The 15,167-nt window shown below is 44.1% G+C and overlaps 1 protein-coding gene across 1 annotated transcript in view; it reads right to left on the bottom strand.

Annotated features, from left to right (window-relative positions):
* Positions 1-13,586, bottom strand: part of CREBL2 (cAMP responsive element binding protein-like 2) — a 44,568-nt gene extending 30,982 nt beyond the window's left edge. Inside the window, exon 1 of the mRNA XM_011955663.1 lies at positions 13,227-13,586. Coding sequence (XP_011811053.1) covers positions 13,227-13,241 — 15 coding nt within the window. The 5' untranslated portion in view covers positions 13,242-13,586. The remainder of the gene's footprint in view (positions 1-13,226) is intronic.
* Positions 13,587-15,167: the final 1,581 nt, after the last annotated feature.

The following is a 15,167-nucleotide window of genomic DNA, read 5'->3' as shown; positions in this document are numbered from 1 at the left end:
GAGTGATGGAACTGTTCTGGAATTAGATAGTGATGATCATTGCACAACTCTGTGAATATACTACAAATCATAGGATGAACAAATTACAAGGTGAATGTTATGGTTTGTGAATTACCTTTCAATAAAGCTATTATTTTTTAAAAAGACATGGTTGCCCAGTGAACCTGAAAAAGCAAAAGAATAGCTGAAAGGGAAGAATCAAGGTAGCACAGATACAGAAGCTTATGAGGAGAATGAGTATTCTGGAGGGGAGGGGTCAAGCATAAGGTTCTAACTCATGAGTTTTAAGGTTGAGAATTAAGATAAAACTGGATTTAATCATTGCTGATAATTCTAAAATGAACCATTACAGCAAAAGACAAAATAGAAACCAGTCTGCAAAGGCCTGAGGAAATTATGGATGGCCTAGGCTTCACAGTCAACAAGTTTAACTTCCACAGAAAGAGAACACATAATTATAGTTGCATGCTCTTTAGGAGTTAACTGGGGCTTCTTAAAATGAAGAAGTCTCCAGCACCCACATTTAATCCTATTCCAAAGATTCTTGGACCATTTACTTCCCATTTTTCAGGACAAACAGAATAAAAACATAAATTCGGGGCTAAATCAGGGTAGGGTGTGTGGTCAGAAAGCGCTCATTATGAACAAGGCCTTGAATGAGGCCTACACGCTATCTCATGTTATTTCACACTACCTCGGATGAGGTAAGCACTATTACCCTCATCTTTTTCAGGTAAAGAGGGGCACATTAATTCCTTTATTCAATGACCTTTATTAAATACTCACTTTGTCCCAAACACTGTAAAACTCTAGGGATAAATATAAAGCAATAGGACCCTTAACCTTCATGCATTTATTTAGACTAGCGAAAAGCAGCAGATATGAAACAAACAGTAACACTGCAGACAGCAGAATATCAATGTAGACAAGAATGCTGGTGGTGGAGGGATGTGTATACACAGACATGGATATGTGATCTCTTCATTTCATAGATGACAAGATTTTAGTCCAGAGACTTCCATCAGAGCAAGGACTAGAACCCAAGTCCCCAGATTTGTATCATGGCAGCCTGTCAGAAGGTAATCAGCATGCCTATTCCCATCCCCATCTCAGACAGGACGCATTAACCTGATCATATAATTCCTTGAAAAAGCTCTAACACTGACAGGTGCATTAAATACACTGTTGTATTTATGATATACAGTCATTCACTTAATGCAACTCACTTTGATATTAGGCACTCAGTTAAGCGGTGTGCTGAGGAGGTTAACTAACAAACTTTTTCATGTTACACCTCATTGAAGTTTCCCTCTACTATTGTGATTCTCCATGCCCACCCACTAAAGTGATGCCAATGTATTCCTTCATAAACCTCTGATTTCTCTCTTCTTCACCATTCCTACTGATAGGGACAGGAGACAGAAAATTCTAGACAGAAAAGGGTGGGTCCCCGACAAAACCCATCCTCAAGCCAAAAAGCCTGAAATGACGGCCCAAAATGAGAACTTACATCCCTGTTTTCCCACTCAAATGTTGCCTTTTCCTAAGCCACCCATGGCCCTGCCCCACCCCATCCTGTGCCTATAAAACCCCCAAACTCGGCCAGTAGACGAGACTACAACTGGATGTCAGAGAGAAGCAGCTTGATTTCAGAGGAATGGCTTGATGGCGTAACTTCAGAGAAGAGTCTGGCTGGAGACAGCTGGACTTCAAGGGAAGATTACTTACCAGTCCCATCCCCTTTTCAGTTCCCCCTCCTGCTGAGAACCACTTTCATCAGCAATAAAATCCCCTGCATTCACCATCCTTCAATTCATTTGTGTGACCTCATTTTACCTGGATGATGGATAAGAGCTTGGGAGCCACAAGTGTAGAAACAAAAGGCTGTCACACTGGCCATCTGCCCCTGCTGGTGGAGAGCAGTTGCCTCACAAGAAAAAGCAAAGGGTCCACTGAGCTATTAACAGTTGGGCCAGCCACGGATGGCAGAGCTCAAAGAGCACTGTAACACTCCCTCTGGGGCTTCGGAAGTCTCAGGCACCCCGACCTGGATGCTGTCTTTGGGTCTGCATAAAGTTCACTCCTGCCAGCACCAAAGCAGCTGGCCGATTCCAGTGCTCATTCACTCCGGTTCCCTCACTCGTTTGCTCACATGCTCCCTACTGCAAGGAGCTGAGAGTGGTGGGCTGAGTATATGAGGCACCCCTGTAGTGAGTCCTGTGAAAGGGTCCAGGAAATATCCTGCTTCACTGACACCCCACCACCAGTCAGGGCACTACTCACAGGTTGTTACAATAGGTGCCCAGTGCATCTCCCCTTTTCCACCCCACTTTCATAGTCAATCCATTTTGCAAAGAGCTGCCAGATTAACCTTTCTTTTCATAACTTTAGGGTGCTTTTCTTCACTGTAAAAAAGTAATACCTGATCATTATAGAAATAATACATTTTCTCTAATGGCCCCGGCCATGTCACCCTCAAGTTCAAGAAGAGACCTCTGGCTCAGCACTACTTACTAAGTCACCATATCCATTATACTCATTTCTTGGGGCTGCTATAACAAATTACCACAAATGTGGTGGCTTAAACCCAGAAATTTATTCTCTGGCTCTGGAAGTCCAGACTGGGGCAGTCTGGTGGAGCTGCATTCCCTCTGCAGGCCATGAGGGAGAATCCACTCTTCGCCTCTCCAGCTTCTGGTGGCTGCCAGCATTCCTTGACTTGTGGCCACATCACTCCAATCTGCCTCAGGGGTCACACTGCTTCCTCATCTGTCCATCAAAGCTCCCTCTGCCTCAGTCTTAAAAGGACACTTGTCACTGGATTTAGGGCCCATCTAGATAATGGAGGATAAGCTCCTCCTCTCAAAATCCTTAATCACATCTTTTGCCATCCAAGGTAATATTCACTGTTTTACCATATAAGGTGATAACCACAGGTTCCAGGGATTAAGACATGGACATACCTTTTTAGGGGCCACCATTCAGCCCACTGCATCCAGGATTCCTGCACAAAGCCAGTTCTCTAGCAGGCACCCTCTGTATTAACGCAAGCCAGTCTCCCTAGAGACCACCAGCCTGAACCCCATCCCCTGCATTTCTAACTATACCTACATTTCTATTTTCCCTCTATCCTCCCACCATCCAAGGCAAATCTTGTTTTATTTTGTTAAGATCAGCTCTAGCCCTCTTTCTCTGAAGCTCTCACTGACCACCACCCTCAATCCATAAGTCATTTTTCTTCAAAGTCCTGGGCCGGGCGCAGTGGCTCAAGCCTGTAATCCCAGCACTTTGGGAGGCCGAGATGGGTGGATCACGAGGTCAGGAGATTGAGACCATCCTGGCTAACACCGTGAAACCCCGTCTCTACTAAAAATACAAAAAAATAGCCGGGCGAGGTGGCGGGCGCCTATAGTCCCAGCTACTCGGGAGGGTGAGGCAGGAGAATGGCCTAAACCCGGGAGGCGGAGCTTGCAGTGAGCTGAGATCCGGCCACTACACTCCAGCCTGGGCGATAGAGCGAGACTCCGTCTCAAAAAAAAAAAAAAAAAAAGAAAGTCCTGGAACACAGAGTTAATATCACACTGAATTTATATGCTTTGTTATATTGTTTTTTTAGTGGACTCACACATTTTTCTATCTCCCCAAGCAGTCTGAGCTCCTCAAGCACAGAAGCTATGTTTTCTACTCTTTTGCAATCCCACAGTGTCCAGCACAGAGCCAGGCATTTAAGAGATATTTATTAAAAGATTGATAATTTAATGAATAAATGAAAAAGAAAAATCAGCGATATTTTGAAAGTGCTTCAAATTGACACTACTACCACCACCAACTTTAAAGCTGTTAAAAGGAAATGCTCCCTCTCAGGGATGTGAAATCTGAAAACCAATTAAGAACTCTTCTTTTATCACCCTTTTTACACTTATTTACATCCTGATGCTCTAATTAAGGCGACTACTAAAAGTTTCAAGTTGTTAAAGTTAAGAGAACTACTGTATCTAGATGAAGAAGTACCAGCAGCCTCAGCCAAAAAGGAAAACAGGAGGGCTTGTTTTGTCTTTCTCTTAAAAACATAAAGAGAAAAGTTATCTCCCACAGATTAAAGAAAAATAAGATAAATATGAATGTGGCTAGCCACTGCTCTTTACCACTTTAAAGAAAAAACAAAACAAGCAGTGGCATTTTCATTTGATGTTAAGGCTCCCATAACTTCCTTCACAGCTGTGGGTTAGGCTTCTTCTCTTTTTTTATTTGCCAGATCTACAGAAAGCAGCAAAGTCTACTCACATCTTCCTGCTGTTACCTTTCTGCCAGTTTTTCTAGTCGACAGGAGAAAGATCAAGTAGACATCTCTAGCCTGAGAGTTAACTTCTGCCTCTCCTCTCCCAATCCCTATCCCTTCCCCCATCCCCTGCAACTGGTAAGTCCTCTTTTTAAAAGTCTCTCCACTCTTAGACGGCACAACAGCCCTGTCTTCTGGTTCTCTTACGTCACTGACCTCTCTTTTCAGTTTATTTTGCTGAGTCCTATTCTTCAGGAATCTTCTGATCACTTTAGAGTTTTCCAGGGCTCTCTTTAGCTCTCTATTCTCTCCACTCTTTATCCTTTCGGAATTTTAAGCACGCCGCATCAACTGCAACTTACGTTGTAAAGTCTCTAATATGGTCTTCAGGCCTTTCCTTCTGCACAATCTAACCAGACCAATGAACTCAAAAAAGACCAGGATTTATTGAACTCAGTACGTATTAAGTTCTTTTGGTATGGGATCACACATATACTACATGTAATTCTCACAATAACTCAATAAGGCCCTTGTGAACACACCCAATCTGTATCTGAAGAAAGTAATATCTGAAGAGATTAAATAATCTGTCCAAAATCACAACAGTTTGAAAGGGTGAAAATGAGATTTGAACTCAAGTCATATGCTAAAACCCATGTTCTTTCATAATTGGACCATCTGCCTCTGGTCTTGTCCCAGTTCCTACATTTTCACCCTAATCTGTTCTCCATATAGGCACTGGCATTTTTCTTCAAAAACACAAATCTGATTTTGTCACTTGTGCTTTAAAACCATTCAATGGCTCCCCAACATCTATGGCCTTGGTTTTCAAACCCCATCGCACATTAAGAGCCACTCAACTGGGAAGCCACTCACAAAATTCCCAGACCCTATCCCGAAAGAATCCGATTCACCAGGTCTCTTCCACTCTGAAAAATACTGACCCAAATTTCTCAGCCTTGTTTACCAGGTATATTGTAATTTGGTCCCTGCTTATCTTTCATCCTCATCTCTGACCACACCTCTACTTGTGCTTTATGCTGTAGTTCAGGGTTAATAAATTACCGCCCTGCTGGCAACCCAAATACAGCCTACTGCCAATTTTTTTTTCTTTTTTTTGAGACAGAGTTTTGCTCTTGTTGCCCAGGCTAGAGTGCAATGGTGCGATCTCGGCTCACTGCAGCCTCCGCCTTCTGGGTTCAAGCAATTCTCCTGCCTCAGCCTCCCGAGTGGCTGGGATTACAGGTATGCACCACCATGCCCGGCTAATTTTGCATTTTTAGTAGAGACGGGGGTTTCTCCATGTTGGTCAGGCTGGTCTCAAACTCCTGACCTCTGGTGATCTGCCCACCTTGGCCTCCCAAAATGCTGGCTCACACCTGTACATGAGTCACTGTGCCCGGCCCAGTTTTTGAAAATAAAGTTTTACTGGAACACAGCCATGCCCATTCATTATATTCTGCTTATGGTTGCTTTCATAATACAATGGCAGGGTGGAATAATTCCAACAGAGACCATACAGTGTGCACGGCCCTTTACAGAAAGTCTGTCGATCCTTCTCCAGCTGTACCAAAATACTTACTTTACTGTGCAAGATGCTTTAGTACACGATATTCCATCTTTCCTGTTTTGGAGGGGGCTCCAGTTCTTTAAAGATTCATTCCTACTCTGTAAACCCATGTCTGACATACCTCGACAGTTTAGCATCCACTCTTAGTGCCCCAAAAGAACTTTGCCTCTATTGTCCTCATTTTCTACCTCACCATATCGTAATTACGTTTCTATTTGTCTGCCTCACCCAATAAAATATTCCCTGAGAACAGTTACAAACTCTTAATCATCTTTGCAACTCCAATGCCTAGCACAATGCCTCGTACGTATTAGGTGTCCAACAAATGTTGGATGAATTAATAAATAAACTTTCCTGAAAATCTTAGAGGACAAAACATTCTGAATAAGGTTATTTAAACTTAGATTAAATTTAGATTAAGGTTATTTAAACTTAGATTTCAACTGGTTTCTGTGGTATTTAAATTACTCCTTGGTTTCTGAATTATCTGTAGAGGTACTCAAGTTGAAATGTGCGTGTAACCTAGACAAGAAAGAAAGGTGGCCGGGCATGGTGGCTCACGTCTATAATCTCAGCACTTTGGGAGGACAAGACGGGCAGATTGCTTGAGTTTGGGAGTTTGAAACCAGCCTAAACAACACAGGCTGTCTCTACAAAAAATATTTTTAAATTTGTAATCAAGAGTGGTGGCAGGCGCCTGTGGTCCCAGCTATTCCAGAGGCTGAAGTGGGAGAATCGAATGAGCCAGGGAGGTGGAGGCTGCGGTGAACCATGATTGCACCACTGTGCCCAGTCCAGGCAACAGAGTGAGACTGTTTCAAAAAAAAAAAAGAAAAGACAAGACAGCAAGCACATAAGCACATTAATGTCTACTGTCAGAGATTTGTTTAACAGATGACATGGCTCTTTTGTCTTGGTCTTCTAGAAAGTGTTGATGTAAGAGGACAGGAAAAGCAGAATATGTCTGGGCTATAAGGCACGGCCCAAGGAAGGTAGCTCCAACTGCAGCAGAGGATGGTTAAGGAGCCAAAGAATATATGTGAGAATGTCAAAGAGATTTTTTTGTCAAATTAAAAATTTTTTTGAGAACCAGCACTACTCAGAACAGGAAAGAATCAGAAGACTTTGGCAGAGGAAGGGGGTTAAAGGGGTAAGGAAAGTGCAAGAAACCTCATTTCCAGATAATCACGTAGAACACAAGGTAGAAAAGAAGTGTGGAGGGAAATGACAGCCCATCTTGGCATGCTGCATCCATCAGCCAGCCCACTGCATCAGTCCCTCAACTAGATCTTGACACCTTAGGATATTTCAATTTATTCATGTGTTCATTCAATAAACATAAAGTCCAACATAAAATTAAAAAATGAGAACTTTCTATCTATGATCAAAGCCTCTGAAAATAACACATTTCTATTTTCTAATTGAATGTAGCAGGTCAAGGGAGAACAAACTTTCTTTTTTTTCTTTTTTGAGACAGAGTCCAGCTCCATTGCCCAGGCTGGAGTGCAGTGGCACAATCTCGGCTCACAGTAACCTCCACCTCCTGGGCTTATGCAGTTCTCGTGCCTCAGCCTCCCTCCTGAGTAGCTGGGATTACAGCTGCATACCACCACACCTGGATAATTTTTGTATTTTTTGAAGAGATGGGGTTTCGCCATGTTGCCCATGCTGATCTTGAACTCCTGAACTCAATCCACCCACCTCAGTCTCTCAAAGTGCTGGAATTACAAGCATGAGCTTGTAATTCCAGCCAAGGAGAAGAGATTTTCATAAAAACAAGTACTTTTTCCTAGTGGTAAACATGGAGGTGGCCTCAGGAGACTACCTTTCTCACACTATCTAACAGTTAATGACAGAGCTTAAGTTCATTTTATGTCCCACCCCACTGCCCCTGTCCCATCTAGGGCACAGTCTGGAGCAAAGGGTAGTATAGATGCTACAAATCTTATACAACAGCATATACTTAGGAATTACTAAAATGAGCATCTTAGGGACCTACTGCACTGTGGAAAGGCCCAAGGATTCACTGTTAGGTAATATAATAATGGTAACGTGTTTTGAGAGCCTACTATGTTTTAGGGTCTGTACTAGAGCTTTAAACGTATCATCCCTAATATTCACCAAAACCTCACCTATTGGCCACATTTAACAGATAAGGAAATGGAAGCTCAAAAAAGTAAATAAATTAGCCAAGATTTTTTCCTTCCCACCTAGCCTAGTAGGAGATCTACTCAGTTAGCAACTGAGCTCTGCTACTTAACACTTTCCTAAACCCCACTTTGAGATGCCCAATCTATCTCTTGCTTTATTTCTCTCATTTGCCATGGTAAGTATGTGCTGGCTGGTTTGCTCAGCTGGAGCACACTGATTAATAAAGCCCAAGTACATCAGGGCAATCTCCTTCTTGTCACCCTGATTCAATTCAATTCAATCTCTATTAATGAGTACTTTATGCTGTATTAGGCACACTGCTAGAAACTTGGGAGGCAAAGCTGTTCCCCATTCAAATTTGTCCTGCTCTCACTCCAGCCGGCTAGATGGCAGAGTGTGGAGAACTCTCAGCAAATTCATTTATCACCACTGGTAAAAACAACTCAGAATATAAAATCTTTATAAAGGGAGGTCCTCACATCATCATCATCATCATGTTTCCTGACCTACTCAGTCAAATACTACCTCTCTATAACTGCTGTTCCTGCCTACTCTGTCCTCTTCCTATTGCCCTGGTCTTGCTGTCAGCCAGTTTGTCATCCTTTATGCTCTCACTGGCACAGCCACCATACTTCCAAACCCCAATCCTCGTCTTCCCTTACACTGAGGAAAATGGAACCAGAAACTGTGACTCATACAGAATGTGAGGGAAAAGTATGTTTTGTGTGTATGTCTGTATATACTAGGAAGACAGTACCATTTTGTGGGATTATAACTAGGGCACAGAAAAGGCAGGGCTGGGAGCTGCCAAAGCCTTACATAAGGACAGTTTCACACTGCCTGACTGCTGAAGGAGAGTCTAGTATTGTACATGACATGTAAATATTACTCATCTACAACTACAACATGCATTTGAAGTGCAAGTAGAGTACTGCAGAGGCACTCTCCATCCGGAGACATTTAAAATGAATTTTCTTTTTGATACTCACTAAGGTTTTTAAAGCTGCTGGTTTCTAAGTACTTATAAAAACAATGAATTAATAAAGAGTGAGAATTGAATTCATTGTGCTTACTGTGTATCCTTTAGGAGGTAATTCACAGATAGCTTACCCTCAAATTTTAACTTCACTCTTTTAAGCTAAACAATGACATTTTGAACCTTCTTTCACCCCACCAGATTGCTGGTTTTAGAAATAACCTTTATGTGATCTTATAGCTAAGTAAAATAGCCCAGAATCCTATGTTTCTTGGACTTATCTGAAATTATTGAAGACTTTCAGTAAGCTGTTAAATGTTGCAAAGGTCTGAAAAGGAAAAAACTGAAAACCAGAAAGAATATATTCTGAATCTCAAGTTAGGAAACATAAAGAACAATATGTTCTTCTACCATCCTTAAACACCCATAACATTAGTATTATTTTCTGGACAAAATAATGGACACAGCATTAAGATTTAATTTTAAAATTAACACTGAAAGATCAAGCTAGCAAAGATTTTTATGAAATATTATTTCTGCCTTTTGGCTGGAACTGCCATCTTCCAGTAATTCATCAAAATGATTAGCACAAAGGGAAAGAGAAAAGGCACCAACAGATGTTCTCCAGGCCTTTTAGAACACACGGAATTGTTCCTTTGGCCACATACATGGAAACCTACAAGAAAGGTGATATTGTAGCTGGGCTCAGTGGCTCACACCTGTAATCCCAGTACTTTGGGAGGCCGACACGGTCAGATCACGAGGTCAGGAGATCAAGACCATCCTGGCCAACATAGTGAAGCCCCAGCTCTACTAAAAATACAAAAATTAGCTGGGCACGGTGGCACATGCCTGTAATCCCAGCTACTCGGCAGGCTGAGGCAGGAGAATGGCTTGAAACAGGGAGTCAGAGGTTGCAGTGAGCCGAGATTGCACCACTGTACTCCAGCCTGGTGACAGAGCAAGACTCCATCTCAAAGAAAAAAAAAAAAAGAAGGGTGATATTGTAGACATCAATGGAATGGGGACTGTTTAAAAAGGAATGTCCTACACAGATCACCTGAGGTCAGGAGTTCCAGACCAGCCTGGCCAACATGATGAAATCCTGTTTCTGCTAAAACATGCAAAAAGTTGGCCAGGTGCAATGGCTCACGTCTGTAATCTTAGCACTTTGGGAGACCAAGGTGTGTGGATCACTTGAGGCCAGGAGTTCGAGACCAGCCTGGCCAACATGGCAAAACCCTGTCTCTAATAAAAATACAAAAATTAATCAGTTGTGGTGGCATGCACCTGTAATCCCAGCTACTCAGGAGGCTGAGGCAGGAGAATCACTTGAACCCTGGAGGCAGAGTTTACAGTGAGCCAAGACTGTACTACTGCATCAAGCCTGGGCAACAGAGCAAGACCCTGTCTCAAAAAACAAAATTAGCCGGGCATGGTGACCCATGCCTGTAGTCACACCTACTAGCGAGGCCGGGGTAGGAGAATAGCTTAAACCCGGGAGGCAGAGATTGCAGTGAGCTGAAATCATGCCACTGCACTCCAGCCTGGGAACAGAGACTCCATCTCAAAAAAAAAAGGAATGCCTTACAAATCTTACTATGGCAAAACTGGAAGGGTCTACAATGTTACCCAGCATTCTGCTGGCACTGTTGTAAACAAAAAAAGAAAAGATTCTTGCCAAGAGAATTAATGTGTGTACTGAGCATATTAAGTACTCTTAAGAGCTGACAGCTTCCAGAAACGTGTGAAGGAAAATGATCAGAAAAAGAAGCCAGTGAGACCCTCCTCTCTGCAAAAAATTAGCTGGGCGTAGATGTGAATTCCTGTAGTCCCAGTCACTTGGGAGGCTGAGGTGGAGGACTGCTTTGAGCCCAGGAGTTCAAGGCTGCAGTGAGTTGTGATCACAGCAACGCACTCCAGCCTGGGCAACAGCGCAAAACCCTATCTCAAAAAAAAAAAAAAAAAGTAAACTAAAAAAGAAAGGTACCTGAGTTCAATTGAAGCACCAGTCTGCTCCACCAGTGGAAAAGAGCCTGAGCTACTGGAACTTATTCCCTATGAATTCATGGCATAATAGAGGTAAAAAAGACGAAAAATATAAAAACATTTCTCTTCACTGAGTAGAAGTGTGATGTCCTGGCCGGGCGCGGTGGCTTATACCTGTATTCCTAGCACTTCGGGAGGCCAAGGTGGGTGGATCACCTGAGGTCACTCAGGAGTTTGAGACCAGCCTTACCAACATGGTGAAACCCTGTCTCTACTAAAAATAAAAATTTAGCCGGGTGTGGTGGCACACGCCTGCAGTCCCAGCTACTCAGGAGGCTGAGGCAGGAGAATTGCTTGAACCCAGGAGACGGAGGATGCAGTGAGCCGAGAGTGTGTCCCTGCACTCCAGCCTGGGTGACAGAGCGAGACTCTATCTCAAAAAAAAAAAGAAGTGTGATGGCCCCTCCCCAAAGAAATACTCAAAGCAAAAAAAAAAAAAAAAAATTACTTGCTGATTTTTCTAGAAAACTTTCAGAACACTCCCCTTCTGTCTTGGAAATACCACTTCCCCAATATCATACCCCACGAATGTTACTATGGCAAAACTGAAAGAGTCTACAATGTTATCCCGCATTCTGTTGGCACTGTTGTAAACAAACAAGGGCAAGACTCTTGTCAAGGGAATTAATGTGCGTACTGAGCATACTAAGCACGCTAAGAGCCGATAGCTTCCTGAAACGTGCCCCACTTCTGTCTTGGAAATACCACTTCCTATTAAGAGGGGTTTACTACTTCACAAGCAATCCGTTCCTCTAGGTGAGTCCCAATTCCAGAGTACTGCACTGGGTTTTCCCTTCCAGCTGTCACTTCCTCACAGCCTTCTACACGAAGAGGAAGAGAAAACAAGAAAGAAAGAATAAAACAAGGAACACAGAGAAGTTGGAAATTTTTTGAATCTCTCTGAGGATATGTGAAACACAAACTGCAGCAGCAGCAAAAAAAGACACCCAAAGGACAAGCTATCATAAAGAGTATGCCAGAGACTGTGAAACAGAAGACGCTGAGAAGCACAAAGGATGGCTTTTACTTTAAAAACTGGCAAATTTTAGAAGTCTGATTCCTTAAAATAAAAAAGTCCAATTCCAAAACAACCTGAAACATCAATAAGCAAATCCCTGAGCATCCCTATCTTCAGGAAATAAAACTAAACAACAGTAATGTGAGTAGATGTAAAGACAGAAAGGCGGCCAGGTGCGGTGGCTCACGCCTGTAATCCCAGCACTTTGGGAGGCCAAGGCGGGCGGATCACCTGAGGTTGGGAGTTCGAGACCAGCCCGACCAACATGAAGAAACTCTGTCTCTAATAAAAATACAAAATTAGCTGGGCGTGGTGGTGCATGCCTGTAATCCCAGCTACTCGGGAGGCTGAGGCAGGAGAACTGCTTGAACCCGGGAGGCAGGAGAAAAGCTTGAGCCCCGCAGGCGGAGGTTGTGGTGGGCCGAGATCGCGCCATTTCACTCCAGCGTGGGCAACCAGAGCGAAACTCCGTCTCAATAAATAAAGACAGAAAGGCTATACATGAACTATTTGGATTAACCAACAATGAACGTTATCTATTATCTTAAAATCACAAAGTAAGTGATTTGGACAGGGAAACTGGATGGTGATGGGATACTAAGGTTAACAAGAGAAAAATCACCATTTTTGAGAAGGCTTTCTAGAAGAGGTTAAACTCCAGACTGGCCAAATAGCAACAGGAGTTTAGCAGTGTTCCAACCAACCGCAGGAAAATAGCTCAGAGGGGGAGTGAACTGATTATATGAATGGTGCATTGAATAAGGGAGCCTGAGAGAAGAAAGGGGAATCGTCAAGGGGAATAAGGCTGGTTCAGAGTGCGCTAAAGTCTCCAAACTGGAGAGAGGGCAGGAGGCAGCAAAAGAGTGCAAGAAGAAAAAGTACAGTAGTTTCTTATCTCGACAGGCAAGTTAAGGACTAGGGGTTGCACTACCTGGAAAGCTAGCAAACAGGGTTGCCCTGGGAGTGCAAGATTTCCAGAGGAGAGGGCCCTTCCTGGAAAAAAGCAGCCCCGGTGTTCCCTCATTTCCTGGATGGGTACCATCGGGCAGTGACTGGAGAGGCGCAGGTATGTTTTAGGCAGGTGTCTCCTGGGTGTTGGCGTGGACTACATAGCAGAGGTTCAGCCGCGGGACTAGCATTGAGCGACAAGCAGGCGGCGGCGCGTGCAAACCACAAGACTTACCTTACTGTCATCCATCTCGGCAGACAGGCTGGCCTGGCCGGGCACTCCCTCCCGGAGCCCTCCCCCGGCTCAGCCGGCCTGGCCCGGCCCCCGCCCCGAGGAAGAAGGGGATATGGTCTGGCTGCCTCCTCCTCTCGCCTAACAGTTCGCTTCCCTGATGCCACAGTCACGGGGACGAGGGACCAGTTCAGGAATGGCAGAGCGGACCCTGGAGGCGGCCCCAAACGCCTCCCTTCGCCGCCGCCGCCTCCTCCTCCCCCTCCATGACAGTCTCTGGGTGTTTACAGACGCTCTGGAGAGCCGCCGAGACCGGAGAGTGGGCGGGAGCGCCACACGCGGAATGGCCCCTTCGGCTGCCGTAGCACCGCGGCATTGTGGAAATTGTGGTTTTTCTTATCACAGTCTCTGCGCTGCTGACTGGAAAAAAAACTACAATGTCCATATAGCCTCATTCAGGGGCAGCTGTTTTCCTTTTGCCTACTAGCTAACGCTGAGGAGGCGGGGCCGGGCTGGAGGCCCAAAGTGCGCCTGACCTGCTGTGTTGGCCCCTTAGTGCCAGGGCCTGGAATGGCAGGGAGGGGAGTTTGGAGCACTGCGGAGGCAGCCCTGAAGGTAGGGTGCCGGAAGCAGGCCCTCCTTTGGGACGCTGAGGAAACCGTAAAGGTTCTTTATTTTAAAAAAACGAAAACCAAAAACTAAGAATGTAAAATAGTGCAGCTACTTTGGGAAGAAATTTGGCAGTTCCTCAGAATATTGGCCACGCCCATACCCAAGGGAAATTAAAACGAATGACTACACAAAAACTTCTACATAAATGTTCTTTCCTAGCAGCATTATTCATAATAGTCAAAAAGTGGAAACAACGCAAATGTCCATTACTGGATGAATGGATAAACCAGTGTGGACTATACAAATAAAGAAATACTGGCCCAGGGGTGGTGGGTCACGCCTGTAATCCCAGCACTTTGGGAGGCCAAGGCAAGAGGATTGCTTTAGCCCAGGAAAAACATGTCTCTACAAAAAAATACAAAAATTAGTCGGATGTGGTGGTACATGCCTGTAATCCCAGTTACTGGGAAGACTGACATGAGAGGATCACTTGGGCCTGGGAGGCAGAGGCTGCAATGAGCAGAGATCGTGCCACTGCACTCCAGCCCGGGCGATAAAACCGGACACAGACAAAAAAAAGAAGAAGAAGAAGAAGAAGAAGAAAGAAGGAAGAAGAATGAAGAAAGAAGGAGGAAGAACAAAGGAGGAGAAGGAGAAGAACAAGGAAGAAGAAAGAACAAGAAAGAAGGAAGGAAGAGGAAAGAAGAAGGAAGAAGAAGACCCATGTAGTAAGATTCGTCTCTACAAAAAAAATTTAAAAATTAGTTGGTTGTGTTACAAAAAATTTTTTAAATTAGTTAGGTGTGATGGTGGTGCTTGTAGTCCCAGCCACTCAGGGGGCCCAGGTGGGAGGACGGTTTGAGCCCTGGAGTTGGAGGCTGAAGTGAGCTGTGATCATTGCACTCCAGCCTGGGCAACAGAGCAGGACTCTGTCTCAAAAAAAGGAAAGCAATATTATTCAGCAATGAAAAAGAATGAAGGCATATACACACTACAATGTGTCTGAACCTTGAAAACATTATGTTAAGTGAAAGAAGCCAGACACAAAAGGCCACATATTGTATGATTCTATTTATAATGAAGTGTCTGGAACAGGCACATCTAAATAGACAAAAACATCCATTAGTGGTTGCCAAGGGCTAGGGTTGAAAAATGGCAGGGATGGAGGGATCCTGGAAAGGAGAGTGACAGTTAAGGAGTACTGGGTTTCTTTCTGAGGTGATGAAAATGATGTAAAATTCAGCCTGGCACAGTGGCTCATGCCTGTAATTCCAGCACTTTGGGAGGCCGAGGTGGGCGGATCACCTGAGGTCAGGAGTTCAAGACCAGCCT

Source organism: Colobus angolensis, unplaced genomic scaffold, assembly GCF_000951035.1.
Source record: "Colobus angolensis palliatus isolate OR3802 unplaced genomic scaffold, Cang.pa_1.0 Scaffold11, whole genome shotgun sequence".
Classification (NCBI taxonomy): domain Eukaryota; kingdom Metazoa; phylum Chordata; class Mammalia; order Primates; family Cercopithecidae; genus Colobus; species Colobus angolensis.
The sequence above is the reverse complement of the archived record's forward strand: the minus strand, read 5'-3'. Positions and strand labels throughout refer to the sequence as shown.